At 49.7% G+C, this 17,324-nt stretch overlaps 1 protein-coding gene across 2 annotated transcripts in view; it reads right to left on the bottom strand.

The window, feature by feature from the left end:
• The window catches only part of GABBR2 (gamma-aminobutyric acid type B receptor subunit 2), a 370,102-nt gene extending 354,295 nt beyond the window's left edge, over window positions 1-15,807 (bottom strand). Inside the window, exon 1 of one of the 2 annotated variants that reach the window (XM_027964399.3) lies at window positions 15,440-15,807. In XM_027964399.3, coding sequence (XP_027820200.1) covers window positions 15,440-15,760 — 321 coding nt within the window. In that variant the 5' untranslated portion in view covers window positions 15,761-15,807. The remainder of the gene's footprint in view (window positions 1-15,439) is intronic. The other variant, XM_042243210.1, reaches the window with a different exon arrangement.
• Window positions 15,808-17,324: the final 1,517 nt, after the last annotated feature.

The raw sequence follows: 17,324 nt of genomic DNA, 5'->3' as shown, positions 1-17,324 counted from the left end.
AGGAGTAAGTCGCCCAGGGGAATAAAACTAAAACCTACAGAAGTCCCTATCCTCAGGAGCCAGAATCCAAAGCAATTCTCAAAGGCCAGTTCTGCAACTTCCTGCCTGCACCTCACATCAAAAGAGAAGTATGTCATATCCCCAATGCATACTCCACCCTGTGGCGTTTGCCAAACACCCCCTGGGCACTAGATCCTATGCTTTTATTTTTTTTAGTCTTCAAAACAACGCTGATCATCTGTTATCAAATTTCCATGTTATACATCAGGGAAGGGAGGCCCCAAGCGAAGTGACCCCCAACAAGGTCGCCCAGCAGGGCTGTGAGCCAGATCAGGGCCTCTAGGGCTCGGAAGTCCAAACTCTTTCTGCTACTCCTTGCCTTCTCTGGTGTGCACGTGAGGGCACCTGGCAAAGTGCTTGGAGCATAGGAGGGGCTCAGTAAGGGCCTGCCACTTTGTTTTGTCCATGGTGGAGCCACCAGGGTGGAATCAGGCTGGAATCCTCACAATCTGCTGAGGATCTAGAGTGGCCAAAACAAAGTCAATCAGACCATCTCAAGACCCACTGTCCACAGGAGTCCAGCAGGTAGGATGGGCTTAGCTGGGGATGTCATAGCTGGGGGGCTTCTGGGGTCCCCAAATCTCTCAAACTCATCATCTCCACACTGCCTGGCCCAGAACTCTTGAGGTCTCAACAAAATACTTGCACATCTGTTGGCAAGAATCAAAGCTCTTTTTGGAGAAAATAAATACTATTGCCTACCCACTCCAGTATTCTTGCCCAGAGAATTCCATGGACATAGGATCCCCACAGGCCTCAATCCATGGGATCACAAAGAGTTGGACACAACTGAGCGACTAACACTTTCACTTTTATCCCAGCCTCCCACTCCTGGGCTGCATGAACTGGCACAGTCCAAACATTTCACATTTCAATCAGATATGCTAGGCTTTGTCCCAGTCCCCAAACCTAGCAACCCCCCATACCTTCCTGGCTAGATCCCAAACTGCTGCTTACAGCAGACAGCCCTAACTCCCACACCACCAAATTCCTGCCTGGGACCCGTGTTCAACAGTTTGCCTGCAGATGGTTTCAGATCTGACACCCGCCAATGAATGGCTGAATTCTGAAGACACCTCACAGATGACAGGAAGACATATTAATCACTTCTTGTTCTAGATACTTCTTTCCGTAAGACAGCCTGCTGGGGTCAGAAAACCTCAGCTCCCTGGCTAACTGCTTCCATAGTATTGTTCTCTCACACTGCTCTCCTTACTTAATAGGAAGTTGAATGAATCACCTATGTGAACAACATCTCTGAGTCTTTGATAAAGATGTTATTGGAAATATCCAAAAGCCCTGGGAGAACAACCCAGAATTAATTACTCTTTGTGCTTAGTTTCAGACACATTTGATATCTGTAACTCTTTATGACTTTTTAAAGCCTTTTCACATTAATCTCTCTCTCTCTCCATCTCCCTCTTCAATGATCTCTGCAATAATTCCATGGACAAGCAGGGCAGGCAGTATTATTATTCCCATTTTACAGATGATAAAACTAAGGTGTAAAGAAGTTAAACAACTACTTCAAGGTCACCCTAGTGAGAATCAGAGATGGATCACCCGTGCCAAATGCAGAGCCCTTTCCGCTGAACCACCTGGCCCTTGAGCTAAAAGATCTCTCTCTGGCACCTACAGGGAAACACATTCTCCTGCCACGGTAACCCCAGAATCTTTCTCTCTTGCCTTCAGCCCCAGTATGCAGGTGGAGCAATCCGTTCCTCATAGATGCCTGATCGTGTCCTCTCCGTTTCCTTTAGAGGCGCAGTTGCGATTTTATCCAAAATGGTTATGCTGCACATTGTGTTTATGCCATTCATGCAAAAAGCTTTTGCTGAGCACTTACAGTGTGCCAGGGGCCATGCTAGGTGCTCAGATGCACGGGCACTCATTCACTCACAGATATGGCTGAGGGCCTACAGGCTGCACCCTGGGTATGGGGACATAGCAGACACAAAACAGATGACACACCTGTCCTCACACACTGGCCCCGCTCACAGCCAGGCTTGGTAGTGGACAACAGCCAGCAGTGACAACACAGAGCTATAAGGACTCCACAGGGGTCAACAGCACACCCTGGGCCCAAGGAGATTCACCACTGAGCTCTCAGTGCAGCTCAGCTCCTTCTGGAAATAGACAGGGATTCGGGAACAACCACTTCACCTAGAATCTCATTCAGCAATGCTCAGACACAGATCTCACACACTACTTTGCTAGCCTCAAACACAGAGTCCTCCACGGACACAAGAGCTGGTATTTATATGACTATGCAGCATTTTACATTTTCATATGTGTTATAATAAAATGACAATAATAAAATTCAGTGACTGCCTATCAACGTGGCCCCCTGTGCTTAATGCTTTACATGAATGTTCTATGATAGCCTTCAAAATAACCCATCCCCATTTCACAGATGGGGTCACCAAGGCTCAAGGAGTGAGCAGCACCGGCACACACACCCAGGTTTCTGATGCCATGTGCGATGGTCTCTCCACAGTGCCCAGCTGTCCTCCCCAAATTCACACGGATATGGGAAAACACACAGATGCCATTATAAACAACCAGATGAGGCCTCATAAATCTTTCGACACTCATCCATTCATTCGGCAAATATTTAATGAGCATCTACCATGGGCTCGATAAATATTCGCACCAGAGGGCTTCCTGGTGGCTCAGGCAGTAAAGCATCTGCCTGCAATGCAGGAGACCCAGGTTTGATCCCTGAGTTGGGAAGATCCCCTGGAGAAAGAAACAGCAACCCACTCCAGTACTCTTGCCTGGAGAATCCCATGGACAGAGGAGCCTTGTGGGCTACAGTCCGTGGGGTCACAAAGAGTCGGGCACGACCGAGCGACTGACACAACCACCACCAAGTGCTAGAAACTGTGGGGGATTATGGTGAGCCAAAACAGACCGAGCTCACAGTCCCCTGCAAAACGGGGGGACCAACGCTGAGCAAACATCCCGGCACTTTAAAATTGCATCTGGAAACCAGAATTGAAAGAGACGTGTGTGCCCCAATGTTCATCGCAGCACTGTTTAGAATAGCCGGGACATGGAAGCAACCTAGATGTCCATCAGCAGACGAATGGATAAGAAAGCTGTGGTACGTTTACACAATGGAGTATTATCAGCCATTAAAAAGAATACATTTGAATCCGTTCTAATGAGGTGGATGAAACTGGAGCCGATTATACAGAGTGAAGTAAGCCAGAAAGAAAAACATCAATACAATATACTAACACATATATATGGAATTTAGAAAGATGGTAATGATAACCCTGTATGCGAGACAGCAAAAGGGTGGGATGATTTGGGAGAATGGCATTGAAACATGTATACTATCATGTAAGAAATGAACTGCCAGTCTAGGTTCAATACAGGATACAGGATGCTTGGGGCTGGTGCACTGGGATGACCCAGAGAGATGATATGGGGTGGGAGGTGGGAGGGGGGGTTCAGGATTGGGAACTCACGTACACCCATGGCAGATTCATGTCAATGTATGGCAAAATCAATACAGTATTGTAAAGTAAAATTTTAAAAATTTAAATTAAAAAAATAATAAAAAAATAAAATCGCATCTGTGATAAGCACTACAAAGGCTCAAGAGTCAGAGAAACTGTGGCAGAGGTTTCTCCCAGTGAGCGAGGACAGAGAAAGCACACTTGTGCTGGTATTTAAAAGATGAAGAAAGATGGCAAAAGCCCCCTCCAGACGGTGGAAACAGCCTGTGAAAAGGTCCCGTGCACACTCTCTGAGCACGATCACCAGAGAAACTTGAAAATATCCCATGTCTGGGCCCAGAGAGAGAGACAGAGGGAAGAGTTCTCAGGACGGAAGCTAGGCGTGAGTGGGGCAGGCTGCAGGGCTTCCAGGGGCACAGGGAGTTCCGTTCCCATTCCCAGAACGATGATGAGCCCCTGCAGGGTGTCCAACAGGGAGGCCACCTGACCAGTGTGCTGGGTATCTGGGGGACAGCCCCTGCACCTGCCCCAGGCTGCACCATCACGCTTCTTAGGCTGCATGGTAACAAAACCCCGGTGGCCTCCCTTTGAGAGCATCACTGTTTTAGACTCACCTCCACATGCCCCGTGACCAGCACTGCGCCTGGCGCCAAGCAGGTGCTTAGCAGGTATGAGCCCCACGCATAAAGGAAGCCTCATGGCTGCTCTCAACATGATCTAAGTCTAAAAGGAGACACACACTTGTAGACACAAACACTGATGCCCCAAATAAACATAGGAGGTGACAAGTTCTGCAGGAGCAAGGGGAGCAGAGAGTGGATCCATGTGAGCCAGGTGTGTAGACAGACACACTTAAAGTGAGTAGAGAGTACAGCGCTGGCTGTGTGTGACTGAGGGGGCGGACAGGGAAATGGGTGAGGATGAGGCTGAATTAAAGGGAGAGGCAAGCAGCTGGGTGAAATTCATCAAAAAAAGAGAAGCAGCAGCTACTGACAAAACGTGCCACTTGCTTTCATGGGAGGCAGATAGCTCCCATGTGAAGATGCTATTTCACTTTAGAGTTTAAGCAGCAGAGATCAAAGTCAGACCATCCGGATTGAAATCCCCAGCTCACCACTTGGTTGGTTGTGATGTTAAATAAGTCACTTAACCTCTCTAAGCCTCATCTGTAAAATGCAGACAATAATAGCACCTACCGCATCAAATTGGCATGAGAATTAAATAAGTACTTGACACAGGACTGACACATGCTAAGCACAGGATAAAGGTGAGTTACTGTTGTTACAGTCTCTCTTTCCTCACCTACTTGCAAATAATGTTTTCTTCTCCTTTTTCTTTTTTAAATGACAATAAGTAAGTTCTCCAGACTTCCCAATGTTTCTAGAATTCAGAGTCCACCAAGGAGGGTCAGAAGGGTCAGTCAGGCCCTGAGAGGACACTCTGTGGAGTGATGGGTGAGCCAAAGTCTATCAAAGTCAACACACTGGGTGGAAGCATTTGCATGGACTCTGATCATATGCCCTGGGGTGGGCTTCCAGGTCCCTGGCTGCCAGTTAAATCCCTGAAACAATTCTGGGCATTCTCAGACAAGCTTCAGTGAATGGGTAGTTTTAGAAACAAAGCGATTTGGATAATCGATTTGGATATAGTGATTATTATTAGGATAGCTGTTGCTTTCAAAATCAGTTCCCTCTGAACAAAGTCAAGTGGATCATGGACAGAGTGTGAAAATATAATTTTCTCTCTGCTACCTCCTGACCCTGCACCATGAGAACAACAATAATGCATCACTCCACAAAGTCCTTCTTTGGCTAGATTTTATCTGAACGGTGACTGATGATGTCCTTGCCAAATGGCAGGAGAAGGGGTCTGCTTCAGCCAGCAGCTGTGGAACATGGGCACTGATGAAGACAGATGAGTCCATTTACTCAGTACTTTGGATCTACCACTAATTTTCTAGATGACAATGACACTTCATCCTTCCAGCAATGTGGACTGTTCAAAAAAGACTGAAAAAGTAGAAAGTGGGGTGAAAAGAACAGCCCAATCAGCCCCCAAATGTGTCGCAATGTTCAGGCCCTTGACTCAAGCAAAAATTCTCCAATCTCAGATATCAGCTCATAACCAATTTACTCATACTTTGCACATGATTCTAATAAACTTGGCTATTTGATTTGGGGTTCAGAGCAAAACCAGATCAGAGAAATAGTCACCTCCAGACTGAGCTTACCCAGTTCCTGAATCAGTCCTGACCACAGAAGGATAAAGAGCAGAAACTTCCAGCCCAGGAGCAAGGCACCTGAAATATAACACCTCTTTATTCATTATATTCAGACTTGCCACTAGACTACCTTGCTCACCAAGCCTGATGACTTGGCTTCATTCCTACAGTGTCTACTGGGACCAGAGCTCAGCCAAGTCTCTGTGGCCTGATAACTCCCTGGAGGTGGGAATGGGGTATCAGAACCTGATTCCTACAGCTGCCAACTGCCAGTTAGAGTATTGCTCCAATAAACTAATCTCCTAAAACCATAATATTTCTCAGATGCTGGAAAGTATTTCTTCCCCAGGTTTGATGTTAGAGGACCTTGGAGGATGGTGTGTGTGTTTGTCAGGGGAGAGGTGACTGACTTTCAGCTCAGTTCAGTCGCTCAGTCGTGTCTGACTCTGCCGACCCCATGAATCGCAGCACGCCAGGCCTCCCTGTCCATCACCAACTCCCAGAGTTCACTCAGACTCACACTCATCAAGTCAGTGATACCATCCAGCCATCTCATCCTCTGTCATCCCCTTCTCCTCCTGCCCTCAATCCCTCCCAGCATCAGAGTCTTTTCCAATGAGTCAACTCTTCGCATGAGGTGGTCAGAGTACTGGAGTTTCAGCTTCAGCATCATTCCTTCCAAAGAAATGACATTAGCATTAGAAATTCCAAAGACTGACATTAGCTCTGCACAAAATCTTCTACTGGAACATCCGACAGGTACTCTTTTCCCTCTGCACAACTCCCAGGTCCCACAAAGCACCAAAGAAGGAATAAAGAGCAAGCAGAAAGCTCACCCCACAGGGCTTGGCATAAAAAGCACTTCCTCAATTTGTTAAAACTATACCCATTAATCCTCTTCGAATCAGAGAACTGAGTTCCAAGCTTTTAGGTCTATTTGCTTGTTCAATAAATATTTATTGAGCTCCTGCTCTGTGCCTGGCCCTGAGATACTGCCTAGAGGGGTGGGGGTGTACACAAGGGAGCCAGACACACCCAGTGCCTGCCCTTGGAGTGCTTACAGTGGAGCAGAGATCCTCAGTGCTGCAACTCATACAGAAGAGCAAAGACTTATTAACTAACCTAGCACCAGCATCTAGACCATCGAGGTCTTAGCAACCAACCTAGCACCAAAGCCCAGACCACTGACCCCAACTGGAGCTCACACTCCTGTTGTTTCAGCCTGGCACACCTGCTGGCTCCTGGAAAGGTACAGAGACAAAGGCATCTCACCAGCCTCACTGCAAACTGTTACATAAGCAGAGAGAATAAGAATAAACAAAAGGAGCAGATGAATGCGATGCTCATTGGGCAAACTATGCCATTTAATTTTCTCACCTTCCTAGAACCAAAATAAATAATCAAAAAAGTAAGCAATAAGAAGCCACTTACATTTCATCCCCAAACAACATGGGGAATGACCAAACAGGTGCCTCAAGAAGGGGTATGCCTTCCCCATCATCCTCCCCTGACCCCTCCTGACCATGGTCAGGTCACACTGTGTGACCGCCAGTTAGGCTGTGAGACCCTCAAGGGCAGGATCCATGTCACATCCATCTCTGTACCCCAGAGCCTAGAAGAGGGCCTGGCAGAAAGCTCTCTCCATCACAACATGTAGCATTACAATGATGGAGCAGAAATAGGTGGAACTATGGCAGCCATCTAGGTGGGCCAGTCAGATCTCCTTTAAAGGGGGAATCTACAGGACAAGTGCCCTCAGCTAAACCTCCAGCTGTAGCTTCAAGATCTGTTGTAGTGTTTAATTAAGACAAGGACACATTCTTCCCAGGGAGCCTGCAGCCACTGACCAAGCTGGGCAGGGATTCTAGAGCCTGGTTCTTTTGGTCTCCGATATGTGATCCCTCAGGCTTCCCTGGTGGCTCAGACGGTGAAGAATCTGCCTGCAATGCAGGAGACCTAGCTTTGACCCCTGGGTCAGGAAGATCCCCAGGAGAAGAGACTGGTCACTCCAGTATTCTTGCCTGGAGAATCCCATGGACAGAGGAGCCTGGCGGGCTACACTCCATGGAGTCAGAGTCAGACATAACTGAGCAACTTTTACTTTCACTGATCCCTCTAACTGGCAGTCTTTGCTCTGGAGCACCCCACCCCAATGGGCTGGCCAAGACTTTCTGAAACTCCTCTCCCAGCTCTCCTTCCTTTCCCTTTACTTTCACAGGTGTCAGAACAGCACTGTGATCTGAGGCTTTCACTACCTCCTCTTTTATCTTTCATGAGTATTACCCCTAAGATCTCTGGGACCTGTACATCCATCTTGGCCTGTAACTCTTGATGGACCCCAAACGACAAGCGTCCATGACATCCACATGCTCTTTTACATAACCCAGCCTCCTTTTAAGTTAGGTTGGTCAACAACTATTTCGGATCAATGAAACATGAGTAGAAATAATACACCCCACTTCCAAGTAAAGATGGCCAAAAATCTTGTGTGCCTTCCCCTACAGATTTCTTCCTGCCCCCGTCTTCTTGAGGCCAAAGATGGGAGAGTGACAGTATAAGAGCAGCCTGGAGTCCTGTGTTCTCACTTGGAGGAGGGCCTCCCAGGAGGTTCTGACCCACACTGGATTTGGCTGAGCTAGTATATAAATTTGACTGTGTCAAGCAAAACAGATTTCAGGATTTGCTGATGCAGCACTGCCAAGTCCACCCTGACTAACAAAAGTTATATATCCTCTGTGTGTGTGTGTGATAAGTCGCTTCAGTCATGTCCAACTCTTTGCAACCCTACGACCAGCCCACCAGGCTCCTCTGTCCATGGGATTCTCCAGGCAAGAATACTGGAGTGGGTTGCCATGCCCTCCTCCAAGGGATCTTCCTGACACAGGGATTGAACCCACATCTCCTGCTTTGGCAGGCAGATTCTTTACCACTAGCGCCACCTGGGAAACTCAATGAATTTATTTAACACTTCTATTTTCACCCCTGTCTTACACTTTCAGCTTGTTCATTTCCCTGTTGAGATCTCACATCTCTGCATAAAGAAGTTGATGATCTTCCTTAGAGGGGAGGCCAAACACATAAAGAAGAGCCCTTTAAAAATATAGGCAGTGAGCTAAAAGTCTTAGCCCAATATCTAGTTCTAAAGGTGTATTATTCCACGCACCTTCTCCTGGGTGCCTGGCTAGGTCTGAGAAATTGGTTGGGAATAGGCATGGCATGACCAAGGGCATTTCCTTCACGCCAGGAAAGCTCGGGGGCCAGTGCTTGTGGGAACATGCAGGAGGCAGCTCGGCTTAATCCTGATACATGGGGTCTTCTAAGTAAGTCCATTGGTGTTGGGGAGGTGGAGCTTCTCTGAGGAAGTGATCCAGAGAAATCATTCATACTGTGGGAAGCTAGCTCAGAAGGCAGATTCTAATTTATTCACTTATAGTTCCAGTTCAGCAAACATTCACTGATGCCCACTGCCTGTAAAATACTAGGGCATCAGACTGGCTCTTTCCTCCCAGAGCTACAGTCCGGCAGGGGAGAAAGAGACAGATATGGAAGATGTGCTGGGAGATACACATGAATAAAGATCTCACACTCACATCCTCTTTCTCCAACACCCTTTTCAGCAACATGGCACCAGAAAGTGATGACAGAAACATGGCTTTACATCATGTTTTGAGATTCCATATCCATTATATTTATTCCTAATTCAGCTCTGTGGGGTCAACATCATCATATCCACTTGGTACAGGAATAATAAGACTGGTGACAAAACTGGCGTGAATATTTACTGAGCACTCATAGTACATCAAGCATTGAATTACTTTAGTAATTCAGATAGTCTTCTTTGATCCCCATATCCTATCAGGCAGTTAGTATATTTGCCCCATTTTACAGATGAAGAAATAGAGGCAAAGTGGCTTGTCTAAGGTCACCAGGCAGGTACATAGTACCCAATGGGGATATAGACCCAAGTCTCCTGACATGATGAGGTGCTCATCCGACAGGTGTTTGGAGCCAGTGGAGCTGAAGGGTATGGTTTTGTGCCCAGCCTCAGCCCCTCGGGGACTCTTTCTCCTCGTTCCCCTGCAGTGCAACTGACTTCAGTTACTGTTTGGTCTGCCAGACACCCCCACTCTCAAGCTCCCCTTTGCCGCCTCTCTTGCCCAGTCAGGCCTCGGAGCACCCCCATCCCCTCTCCATCTCTGCTCAGGGCCCAGCACCTACCCCTTCAGTTGCTACAACAGCTTCCTGGCTTCTCTGTCTCCTTCTCCTGTCTACCTTCCCATCTCTACATCCCTACTGTCCTTTATCTTGTCACATTCATGTTCAAAAAGCTCCATGGCTCCTCACTGTTCCAAAATGAGGGCCAACCTTCCTGACACGGCATTCAAGGCCTTCCACACCCACCACCAGTCTGCCTTTCCTTCTACAAACCCTGCACTCAGCTGAAAACAGAATAGGTCAGTGCTCCCCAAACACACCTCACACTTTGTGTCCTCTATCCTTTGATCTTGGTGATTGTTTCTGGGATCCAACCTCCATCTGCCTGAGCCCACACCTCTTTGTGTAAACATTATATTCACCCTTCCAGACTCATCTTGACCTCCTCTCTTCCAGGAGATCTAGACGTGGTCTTCCCTTTCTCTTAATGCTCCCGGCATCTATTGCTTCTTTCTTGAACTTAGCATTTCCCAAGTAGATATCTATGATCAGACCCACCTGGCATCCACCCCACTTTAACAGCCTCTGATGTACTTTGAGGAATCACCTCTTCTCCACTCTGTATTCAGTGTGGTTGGATGGAGCTGACCTCACCATCCTGTTCCTGCATGAAAGGCTGATAGATGTCCCAGACCCACCAATATCATGTTATTGGTTTGAGGATAGATACATGACCCAACTCAAGCCAATGAGAGCTGAGCTTAGGATTTCTGCTGCAATAGTCAGGAAAGAAACACTCTTCTTACTGGAGTTTCTAAGCTGGGAGGGTGTTAACTTGCAGCTGCTAGGGGCCATCTGTACAGCCAAATGGGGAGAGCCTGACTGAGGGTGAAGCCAAACACAAAGGAAATCAGAGCCAAGAGACAAAGAGGGAGACATTTTTAAGATATTTAAGTTCTTGGATTCAGCCATACCTGAATACAGCTCACTCCAGGATTTTTCAGCCACATAAGCCTGTTAAAGTTGGGTTTCTGTCACCTGTAATGAGGTTCCTAAGCAGTATACCTACTAAGGGTCAGGTACCATGCCAGGCAGTGGGGTATAACCACAGAGATGTGAGCCTGATCCTAGAAGACCTCATTTTTTCTTTATTTCTAAAAACAGCTATACTGAGATATAATTCATATGCCATAACATTTATTCTATTAAAGTCTGTAGTTCTATGGGTTTCAGTATAGTCACAGAAATGTGCAGACATCAAGATGGATTACTTTCTATCTTGTGTTGAAAACGACAAACACATGCTTGCTGTGTTCTTCCCTATCCACCAGCTCCTCTCCTGAATCCAGGACTGGGTTTACCTCTTCTTTCTGCAATACCAATAAATGCAGTTGCTGCTGCTGCTAAGTCACTTCAGTTGTGTCCGACTCTGTGTGACCCCATAGACGGCAGCCCACCAGGCTCCCCCGTCCCTGGGATTCTCCAGGCAAGAACACTGGAGTGGGTAATAAATGCAGTAAGTGCTCAATTAATGTCTACTAAGCTGTACTCAGACCTCCTTGAAAAGCTTGGCCTCCATCCCACAGTTGTTTTGGTCCACTCTAAAGCACAAAGAATGAGACAACAGATATTTGGCAACCCACTCAAGGAAAGGACATACTCACCAATCACTAGGTTCTCCAAGCTGGATCCCTGCAATGGGGTAGACTTTCTGAGAGGCGCACACCTGGAACATGCTCCTTTGGCTCCCTGAACTTTCCCTAAGTTTATTACAGAATAATTTAAAATAGTAACAAGTGGGAAGACATACAAATCCAACAATAGGGGAATGACTTAATAGAATAGAATAGTAAATAGCCACTAAAATTCATCTTTGCAAAGAGGATTTGAGGACATGGAGAAAGAACCATGCTATAATATTAAGTGAATGAAACAAAATATAAAAGGATGCATAGAGATCTCAAGTACACAAAATAGTAAACACCAGCAACTGGAAGGGAATAATGCTAATTATTAGATGCAATTATCTTTGCGTAGGTGGATTATATGCAGTTTTCTCATGTTGCTCTACAATTTTTTTTCTAAAATGAATATTACTTTAAATAAATCAGAAAAGCCAATAATATTTGTAACTCATCCCTTGGTTATTATTTAATTTTATTAATATGACTACATGAGAAACAACCACAGGAAGACTATTTCTGAACCTGTAAAACTTTTATTTAAAAAAGACACTGTCCCTCCGAGTCTTTTAAACAAACATGAGTAATCTAATCTAACAAGGTTTACTTGTTAACCTTGACTGCCAAGAAGCTCAGCACTAAAACTTAATTCACAAAAATGCAATAGTCATCTCAGCCCAGGTTCTGGGTTCAATAATGCCCATTTTTCTATGTGGTTTCTGATGCTTCCTCTTATCTGTATTTTCTGTTGTTTTGCTTGTGTTTTTATATATTCAAATGTTCCTTGGAATACATAAAGAAGTATTTCCTGAAGTGATTTGAAGTACACCAAAGAAGAGAGGTCCTAGCAGAGATTCTGCTGGGATGCTTCATTTGTACAAACACATGGCACTGGGTGGGGCTTTGAATCCTTTATTGCTATTCTAATTACAGCAGAGGGGCAACTGAATAAGTGTGTGGGGGAGGCTCCTTTATGGAGACAGGCTGGTCCCAGTGATCAGATTAACCCATGTCTTGCTAATCTCCATCTCTTGTAAGGCTGTGTGGACAGAGGTCCATCCTGGCTGCCCATAGTTTCTGGCCATTGACTGAGAGCAAACGATAGCAAAGTCTGCCACAATGTGCTCACCACATCCATCCTGTGTTCAAGTCGATAGACATCAAGTGACACAGTCAACAAGTGACTAAAGAGTACATTCAATCCATAAAGACATCCTATCTGAATAAAATAGGGTCCAAACGCTCTAAGACGAGCCCCAAACACCCTTCAGGTTTTATTGCAATTACTCAGCCTGATCCTTTACTTTGGCTTTAGAAAGAAAGTCCCTCTACTCTATAAAGATGGGCCACTTGAAAAAATTAAGTATTCCATCACCTGGGTGTTCTCCCTACTGTGACACCTCATGGCAGGAAATAACATATTTATCTGATTCTAAGCCAAGATTCTTTTTTTCTGGTGATAACTTCACTGACTCTTCATGAGATGAGGAAAAACAAATAAGCAAACTTAACATTTTAGTGGTGACCATTTTACCAAATCTAAAGTTGCAGTGTCTTACTTGTGAATCTAGGACAGAGGAAAGGGAAAGCAAGAAAGGAAAGGAAGGCAGGAAACATTTATTGAGCGCTTACAGCATGCCAGAGGACTGGCCGCTGTGCTGCCAGCTCAAGGCATTTTCCATTCCGGCCAGTTATCTCCCTTAAGCGTCACAATACCATCCAACGGAGTACGTATAACAGTCCCAGGTTTTCAGAAGTGGAAATCTAGGCTTACAGAGATTAAATCCCTTGCTCAAGGTCACCCACGGGGAAGATGCTAGGTTTCTGACCAGACTCAGGTCAGAGCCATCCCAAAGCCCATGCCCTGTGCCCCTTCAAATGGCTAGAAATGCCTCTGCTCGCATGAGGCTGAGATTACCCTCTGCCCTCCTTCCCTCGAGCTCAAGTGCCTTCTGACTGTCTCATCCTCTTGACTTTAGGCCCCCTCTCACTCAGAAAGTCATCAAGACACACTTGAAAATACAATATAAAAGCATCAACCCACGTCCTGAAATTGAGCACCCTTCCCTTTGCTGCCACTAACAAGTTAATATGACGTCTCTTTCAGGGAAGCTTTCTGAATGGAATAAATTGGTGAAAACATGATGCAGCTGACAATATTTGGTGATGATGCAAACAGGGCTGCCCTGTCCATAAATGGTTTTGTCTCCAAAGAACCCGCTCTCCTGTGTCCTTTTCAAAGAAAAAAAAAAAAGATTGAGCAACAGAGAAACAGTACCCAGAAGACATGGCTCGGTATAATTGCATTGCCCTCTCTGTTTATGTGTGTCGGACAAGTACCCCCAGAGAACTTGAAATGTTCTGGAGAAGACAGGAATGTCATTCAGAGATGATTCCACAGGGGCTGGCTCTGCACAGTTCCCAGCTTACATCCTCCCAGGGCAAAGGAAGCCTCTCCGCTTGCAGCAACCTCCGGGCACCGCCACCAACTGCCACCCGTTCCTTCACCTTTTATTTACATCGCAGAGCAGACTGGTTCATCCGTGAAGGGGGGAGGCGGGAAATAAGATGCAATCCAGATTCCTGCTTTTTCCGGGGACCCAAAAGCGGCGGGGGGCGGGGGTCACACAGAGAAGGAAGTGGAGCCTAGGGTGCCCCATCAGCGTGGCACGACGACCCTCCCCTCCCCTTCTACACCAGGACTCGAGCAGAAGTGTCCAGGGACCCCAGGAAGCCGGGTCAATTAAGCCCATTGCCTTGGCCCGGCTTGGCGCGGTGGAAGAGGCGCCAACCGAGCGTTCTGCACAGGAAATCACTGCCCCCTTCAGGCCGCGTCTCAGCCGCTGTGGCCGGAGCGTAGGAGCTCGCTCAGTCTGGAAAAACTCGCAAACCCGACCTCAAGCGGCCAGCGATTGCTCCTCTGAGCCCCCTCGGCGCACCCTAGTTCTCGGGCCGGCGGAGATGTGCGCTGTTGCTACAGCTGGAATGCAAGCTGAGGGTGTAAGGAGGGGGCTTAGGACGGAAATCTCTCGGCTCTTCTGCTCCCCTCAGAGAAAGAGGCCGGGAAGGCAAGCCGACTTGCGCTCCAAGTCCTGCTTCAAGTCTGCGCCCCGGGAAACTGCGCCGGCAGCCGCCCGGCCACCAGCAGCGGCGCGGCCGCACACTCGCGCGTCCGGGGCGAGACCTGCTCGGGACACTCTGAGCAACTAACCGGAAGGGGTCTCCTCAGGAAACCGCTAGGGCCACAGGCAGGGCCAGGCACCTGCAGGCAGCAAGCAGCGCTGCAGAGCCGGCGGCCCCACACCGGCCGGACCGGTGCGGGTTCCAAGCTGCTGGCGCGCACCAGGCGCCCAGCCCTGATGCGCGCTCCAGCCCCTGGGTCCCCGAGCCCTCTGGACCTCAAAAGCTCAGCTCGGCTTTTCTGAGGCCCGCGAGCAGGCCCGTGGCCTCTCCAGCCCTTGATGGCCCAGTTTATGGTCATTGCGCCTGTTCTTCCCACCTAGCACTCCACAGCCCCACCAGCGGGACTTGGGCAGGGGTGACCACTGCAGGCCTTTCGGCAGGTTCAGTTACCACCTCTTTCTCTGGGCAAAGGAGACCCTAGTTTTCTATCCCACATCCCACAAGCATACACACAGACACAATCCCAGAGGGGAAAGATGCTCAGCAAATCTTGGCACCAGCTGTGCGAGCCAAGCCCGGCGGGACCCAGAGGGTAAGCACTGAGCCCCAGCCTGAGGTGCCCTCGGCAGCCTCAATGAAGGCTCTGCCCAAGGGCCGAAGCTTGCTTCTGTCCAACACGTCCTGCCCCATTCCCCCCACAGCCCCGACGGCGCGGGCAGCCGGACACTCACCTCGGTGTCGTAGAGTCGCAGGTCGAGGAAGTAGGGGCGCAGGAGCGACTCGTTGCGGATCTGCTCGATGGCCAGTTCCACCGCGGGGAGCACGCCGCGCCCGATACTGCCCTTGGCCACCTCCTTGGTGAGCGGCATGAGGCCCATGATGGAGAGCGGCGGGCTGCTGGGCGGCGGCCGGGGGGCACCCCGCGCCCAGCCCCAGGCCCCGGGCGCGAGCGGCAGCAGCAGCGGCAGCAGCAGGAGCAGCAGCAGGCGCGCGGGCGGCGGTGGCGGCGGCGGCGGCGGCCCGGGCTGCCCGGAGCTAGGCGGGGAAGCCATGCCGCGCCGCGGGCTGCGGGCGCCGGCTCACTCGGCCCGCATGGCCTGGCCCGGCCCGCCGCCCCGCGCCAAGATCTCCCCGCGGCGCCCGCGCAATGGCGCCGATCCCCGCTCCGGCTCGGGCTCAGGCTCCGGCTAGGCACAGAACGGCCGCGGCGGCAGCGACAGCGGCAGCGGCGGCGCCCGTGACGGATCAATCACGCCGGGAAGGGGTGGGAGCGAGCAGAGTGCGGGAGGCGGGGAGCAAGCGAGCAAACGCGAAGAGGGGGGCCGGCGTCTCCGCGCGCGCCTCTCTCCGGCGCGGCCGCCCCGAACCAGGCCGCCTCCGCCCGCCCCCGTGCGCGCTCTGAGCTGCTCTCCCGCCGCGAGCCGTTCGGCAGCAGCCCCTGGAGCCCGGCCGGGGGAGGGCGAGCTGCAGGAAACGCGGGAGGCGAAGGCGAGGCTGCTCCGCGGCGGCTCGGGCCGCCTCCGGGGACCCGGACGAGCCGTGCGCACCGGGGGAGGGGAGGCGCTGGCGCTGCGGCGGCCGCGGGGAAGGCCGCCTTCCCAGCACACGCACACCCGCGCCCCCGGCCCTCCGCCGCGCTGGCTGCCCCGCGACCGCCTGGACCTGAGCTCTGGGGGACAGCGGCTGAAGGAACGAGCAAGGCGTGCTGGCACACGCAGTGGCCACGGTCGCTTCGCCGAGCGCTTCCTGTAGCACCTGCACGATGATTTGGGACTGCCTCTCGGAGGTCTGGCTGGGAAGGTCTGGTCTGCGAGCGCGCCACAGAGGCGTCCTAGAGGCACCTGCAGCCTACACTCCCCTGCTCTACGCTGGTGTCTGGGGGGCCATGACTGAGCCCGAAGCAGCGGCCAAAAATACCGCCGGCGGTTGAATGCCCTTTGGTGCTGAGGTTTCTGGCCTTTAAGGTGTGGCTGAAAGCCCCCTTCTTCCGTCTAGTCTGAGCTTTCCTTTGCCAACCTCAGGAGCCTGGAGTCTTCGCCTTGCGTGTGCGATCGCCCCCTCCAGGCGTTTGACCTCCCCCATGTCCCCATTCCCAAAGGGGGCTCCGCCCTGGAATTCTCCCACCCTTGCCTGTCCAGGTCGGAGTACTATCCTCAGGCCACAGTGGATCCAAGCTCCCCTTGACCTGGCCCTCTGTCTGACAGATCGCGCCAGCTGCAATGGCTAACCTTAATTAGCAGTCCTGTAATCTGACCTAGAGCCTCGGGTCCTTGTACCTCTCCAAGCTTGAACAATAGGAATCATGGTCATTAAAATATAAAATCCCAAGAGGTGATCAATAAGGGGGGCAACATCATTTCAGAAAACCTTGAACCAACCATTTGTGGGCAATACCGACGACCTTGAAACAAGGTTGAGAACTTAACCTTCACTGAACACTTGCTACATTTATGAAACCGTCACAACTGCCCTAGGAACCAAGAACTTTGATATCATCCTCACTTTACAGACCCATACTCTGGGAGGTTTCATAGCGTGTTGAAGTACAAAGAACTATTGAGAGAGCATTGGAACCCAGAGCCAGCAGGAGCTCTATACATCAGTGCAGTGAAGTCA

Source organism: Ovis aries, chromosome 2 (assembly GCF_016772045.2).
Source record: "Ovis aries strain OAR_USU_Benz2616 breed Rambouillet chromosome 2, ARS-UI_Ramb_v3.0, whole genome shotgun sequence".
NCBI lineage: Eukaryota > Metazoa > Chordata > Mammalia > Artiodactyla > Bovidae > Ovis > Ovis aries.
Note: the sequence above shows the minus strand (reverse complement) of the source record. Positions and strands in the feature narration are given on the sequence as shown.